Raw genomic sequence first — 6,000 nt, forward strand, 5'->3', positions numbered from 1 at the left:
CTTGAGTCATGGAGTGAGATGCATGGTTTGATTCATATATTAATATCATATTTTTAATATTTTGTATCGATTTTTATCTGAAAAGACAAATATGTCATTAAACCAATAATGTTATAAACGTTTGAGTACATGTATTAGTATCAGAACTGAAACTGTTGGTACTCAAATATTATATATCAGTACCATATTTTTATGTTTGTACCATTTTTCATCTGAGAAAATAAATATGAGATCAGGAAATACAAACATATTTGTTAGGAATCAGGGAGTGCAAACACAAAAATAATAGTATCTTATCTGTTATTTTTTATGTTTGTACCATTTTACGTCTTATTTGCGTTTTAAGTTTGTGTATAGGGATTTAAATCAAATTTACCTTTATTAAAATAAATTTATCTTTATTTTAAGTACATTATAATTTTATGAATATGTATCTGTGTGTATATATATATATTATATGTTTTCATGCATACGTGTATGCTATAAATAAACACATTCATATAAATTAAATAGCCACGTCTCATTTGTTTCTTAGGGTAAAATTTGGGGCCTTACGCAACCCCAACCCAAATAATTCAAATGTTTTATTTGAATTTTATGGACATTTGAATTGATGGGGTGAATGGTTAGTTTCCTCAATATCCTCCTCTCAACATCCACTATACAAACATATAAAAAGAAAAGGATAAATTTTTTCTTAATGCCAATACCCAGAGAGGGTCGACGCATTTTTCATGACTGGTCATAAAAAAATTACCATAATTTTTTAAGATTTTGGACGGTAATAAATAGGGATGATAATTTTTTGCATGGGTTCGAGTCCTCGCGGAGAAAACCCGAAACAAGGAGAGAGATCCCCCATTTTTTCAGGTTCGGGGATTTTTCCATGGATTCGGGCCGGTGGAGAAAATAGACATGAGATCTTGAAGAAGAAAAAGACCCTCGTAAACTGTTAAATCATGTTCGAAGGGGTATTTTTTAGACTGTCTTCAACTAGGCCAATGGCAATCCAAGAGTCCATTACCGCCAGCGAGCTAGTTTAAGAGAGAAACGCTTCCATTTTTCTTCCTTTTGTCTTGGATCGAGAAAGAGCGATTTGATACTAGGTTTTGATCCCACCTTTGAAATTGAAAGAATGGCTCAATACAACAACTTGAGTTTTCAAGCTGAACTATCTATCGCATAAGTAGCGACCTGCACGAATGGTGTAAACTGACTGTCCCACTGTCTCCGACCCGAAACAGGGACGACGATCCCCGATTTTTTAAAATCTCCGAAAAAGATCCCCGAACCCACCTCGAGAATAATATTATTAATAATAATAATATTATTATTATTACTAATAATATTATATTTTTGAAAATATTAATAATAATATTATTAAATAATATTGATATTAATAATAATATTACATAGATAATAATAAATTCGGGTTTGGGGATTCCATCTTACCTCATTAATATTTTTGAAATGGAGATGGATGCTGGGAAGCAGATTTGATCCCCACGGGTTTGGGTTTGGCGATTCCTCGAAATCGAAAAATAGGAATCGCGACGAGTATGGGGGCGGGGATGGAATTCGAGGACGAGAATTACAAACTCGCCCCCGCCCCCGCCCCGTTGTCATCCTTAGACTAATAAATAAACTTTTTCCGTTTGTGATTCGTAACAAAAAATTATTGTCGTCAGAAAAAAATTTAGTGAATAAACCACAAAAATCTTAAATCAAAATATGAAAGAATTACTTTTATAGCAAAATCATGGAGGATAATATCATTAGCAGCGGACACATATTTAAATAATATAAACTATTTATTGTATAACACAATAACATATATATACATGTATAACACAATAACATTTGGAAAATGAAAAAGTATTTTATACCAAACTTTCTGAAGAAAAATGAATGAGAAATTGATAGTATGGATTATTTATCTTATTTGGTCTTGTTTTTTTTTTTTTTAAAGAAAAACATACAAAATTCACCAAGTACAGAAGAATATATGTACTATTTTTTATGGTGCCATGTAAGTATGAGCACTTTATAATGTGATCCAAGGAGTTGAATCATGTGATATAATCTGAATCAAAAACATTTTTTTTACCAATGAATGTTGTATTGGCCGTTTCTCAGAGAGTATAGGGGGAGATCAAATGTGTTCTTCAATATAATAGCACGGATTCCGGTCGAATATAGTGAATCGGTTAGGAGTAGTAGAGGAGAAAGTTTAATCGTCGACATAACTCTGGATATGTTACATTGATCATGAGTTCGACTTTAGAATAAGTCTCTTGTGAGACGATCTCACGAATCTTTATCTATGAGACGGATCAACCCTACCGATATTCACAAAAAAAGTAATACTCTTAGCATAAAAAATAATATATTTTCATGGATGACCCAAATAAGATATTTGTCTCACAAAATACGACCCGTGAGATCATCTCACACAAGTTTTGCCTCGACTTTAATTCTCGAAGCGACGTGAGTTTTGTTTTATTTATATTAATACTTATAGATACTGTATTGCCGTCAAAGAATTCGGTTTTTCTGTGTGATTGGTATTAAAAATAGTCAAGGATTAAATATATGTTTGATTTTAAAAATATTTTTGAAAGAAAATTAAAAAAAAATCACATTAAGATCCTTTACTCTAAAATACAGTATAAACAATAGTTGGAAAAACAAGCATTAATTGCACGTCACGAGATGCCCAAGCTGGCATACATCATATTTCTTCCGTACATGTGACCGTTCATTCAAGTTGGTGTAATCAATTGTGGCAGATTCAAACAAACAATCAATGACAGCACTGAATTGAATTTTATCCCTCGCACAACTCTTTAGTTTCCCAATAATTATTTTTTCTTTCTTAAAAAAAATAATATTATTTCAATATTTTGAAAACCAACAAAATAAGAGTTTTATTAAACCCTCGTCCAATTTATTAAAAATTATATTTATACCAGCATAGACAAGTCTTCCTCCCTAACATTATCTAAGGTACAGGGCAAGTTAAGAAGACTGGCTGAGTAAAAAATAAAGTTCAAGGACAAAAACTTGTGTGAGACGGTCTCACAGATCGTATTTTGTGATACAGATCTCTTATTTAGGTCATCAACGAAAAAGTATTACTTTTTATGCTAAGAGGATTACTTTTTATTGTGAATATCGATAGGGTTGACCCGTCTCACAGATAACGATTCGTGAGACCGTCTCACAAGAGACCTGCTCAAGTTTTAAGTAGAGAAATTTCCAAAACAAGAAATGACTCTTTGATGAAACTGTAAACAACTGATTCTGATTGATCAACTCTAAAACAAATGCATAGACAGCATAGTAAATACTGCTTTCATAAAAAAAAAAAAGCAACCAGAGGAAAAGAGAACTAACAAGATCACAGAACAACTGTGATAACCGCACACCCAGCTAAATATTGGTGGAAATAAAGACTTAACAAGAAGATCGAAAAGGGAAATATTAGATACACACGAGAGTGAATTTAAAATACTTGCATGTTTGACTCATTACACACAAATCTAGATCAACGTGAAGAGCCACAGGCACAATTACAACGAATCTATAGAGGGTGTGTTCTTTGGCACCCCATAAAGATATTTCGAAAATATTGCTTAGCAATATATCTTGAACTTAGACTAGAGGAGAACTCAAAAGAAACCAAATCCAAAAAACACAAGCCGCTAGACCAGAGCTCGATCGTTACTAAAGAACAATCAATCACCGCACTTAAACACCCATGGAAAGCAAAAATGTACCATACTACAATGCTGAAGGGACGACGACAACTTGTCTGTTTCCATACTCTACTGCTATTCTCTCTCGAGTTCCCTCACCATATAACCTACCTTCCTTTAAACAAATTGTTACACCTAATACACAGTAGTCACCCCCAACAAACAATTGCTTGTGAACAAGAGAATGATAGGAAATCCGTTGCACCAATTCAATATGCATTTCAAACACATCATTTTGTCTATAAAACCGCAATGCATGGGTTTGTGGACATATGGGGGTGATGGATAAACAATCGAGTAAATGCAAATTCTCAAAATATAGACTCGGTAATGTCAGCAACGGATTTACTAATTCATCAGTGTCATAGCATTAAAAATTGAAGGGATCGTATTAACGAAAAATAAAGCAAATGCAAATCCTCAAGAAACAGAGCATTAGAAATTTAAAGGAGTTTCATATGAAACAAATAATACCTGCTAAAAACGGAAAATTTACAAATTCAGCATGCAAAAGTAGATGCATATAATACAGATGTCTACACACACATAAATATATATGCATATGATTTTATCGATTTTTGGAGCAAATTCAAGAATCCAGGACCATATAATCTGATACACTACTGTAGCAAAAAACAAAGATGATCCAGAATTCATATGTTTTCACACAAAGGCATCCTCTGCACTTTCACTAGCAAAAATAGAAATATTTCCCCCGTGGCTCAATCCTAAAAATAGATACCCATAAAGAACAGATCTTGATTCTTTAATCACCACATTCGAACGAGTAATTCATTAAAAAAGCTAAAAAAACCAGATACTATAACTGTACATCAACAAATATAATTCAAGAATCCAAATCTAATTCATCCATTCCAAAGCAAAGAATAGCATACTACAGAAACACCCAGCTCAAGATTCATAGAATTCCAATTCACCTCAAATCCCTACGCGACACGTTTTCGGTCCACCAGTTAAAGTTCCAGAGCTCCCGTTGCTCGGAAACCCGACCGACAAATCCCCGCAAAACACCTTCAAAAACCTTCTCCTAGTCCTCCACGCCTTTGCCTCGAACTCAACTCTAGAAACCATTCTCAAATTGAACCCTACATTTCCCTTATTCCTCTCAGAGTTGATCCCATTCACAGCCGAACTACTCACAAAACTACCGGCAGCCGCGAAATTCGCGGTCAGAGGAGTGTCCGTTTTCGTTCCCTGAGAAAACGGAGAGACATTGGTCTCTGCAAGCAAATCGGATTGGTAGTAGAAGTAGGCATCGATTTCATTATACGAAAGGGTCATCTTCTTGTTAGGGTTTCTCGCGGTCAGGCGGAACTCGGAGGTGAATGACACGAGCGAGTTGTTGGAGAACGTGAGATTGGAGACAGAGGAGGATTCGACCCGGAACTCTGGGAGCTCGGGCCGGAGGACGAGCCAGACGATGAAGGTGATGGTGCCGAAAATGACGACAAGGGCGATGACGAAGGCGAAGACGCGGCGTAGGAAAGTGGCGCGGCGGGTGGAGTAATAGTCAGGCTGGTAACTCTGCTGGTAGTAGGGGTTGTTGGAGTAATAATATGGGTCGGAAGGCGGAGCTGGGGCGGCGTAAGGGTAGGCGGTGCCGGAGGGGGGCGGATTGGCCGCGTAACCGTTGGCGTTGGGGTTTGGGGCCGGATAGCCTGTGACGGGTCTACTGGGGTCAGCCATGTGGAATCTACAGAAGAATCTGGTGGTGCCGGCGGAGGAACCAAACTGTGCGTGTCAGTTGCAGGGAGCCGATGGTATAATGGGACGGAGGAGTGGCGGTGGCGTATTTATTATTCAGTATATATAAACCGAGGTAATTTGCTAACTCACAAGATGATATTTTTTTTAAAATTATTCAATTTTCTTAAATTGATAAATTCTTTTCCTGATATATAAAATTATGCTATTTTTCTGAAATAATATGTAAAAGCTAGAGACTGTATTTCAAAATCCAACATGTAAATATTTTTAAGTTTTTCCAAACTTTTTTTTCTATTTATAAAAATTTCATGATAACAACTTCTTGCAAAATGAAAACATTGATTAAATACAAATTTTGTATTCTATATTTAAGTTTTTAGGAAATTTTAAATAAAAAATTTATACCCGTTTATTTTAAACCCAGGCCTGTATGAGAAGACAATTTTCTTAAAATAGATTTGATAGTTTGAAGAGATGTTTTGAGGATGACGAAGAATGTTTATTTCCCATAATA

At 35.2% G+C, this 6,000-nt stretch overlaps 1 protein-coding gene across 1 annotated transcript; it reads right to left on the bottom strand.

Moving 5' to 3' along the window:
- Positions 1–4,476: 4,476 nt before the first annotated feature.
- LOC142555172 (NDR1/HIN1-like protein 10) lies at positions 4,477–5,579 on the bottom strand. Its single transcript, XM_075665895.1, has one exon. It carries the CDS (start codon positions 5,463–5,465, stop codon positions 4,698–4,700), a length of 768 nt encoding a protein of 255 aa, XP_075522010.1. The 5' UTR covers positions 5,466–5,579; the 3' UTR covers positions 4,477–4,697.
- Between the last annotated feature and the right edge of the window lie 421 nt (positions 5,580–6,000).

The sequence above is a fragment of the Primulina tabacum genome, chromosome 9, assembly GCF_025594145.1.
Source record: "Primulina tabacum isolate GXHZ01 chromosome 9, ASM2559414v2, whole genome shotgun sequence".
NCBI lineage: Eukaryota > Viridiplantae > Streptophyta > Magnoliopsida > Lamiales > Gesneriaceae > Primulina > Primulina tabacum.

Coding starts and splice junctions, on each gene's coding strand:
- LOC142555172 (XM_075665895.1), bottom strand. CDS start 5,465: ATGGCTGACCCCAGTAGACCCGTCACAGGCTATCCGGCCCCAAACCCC.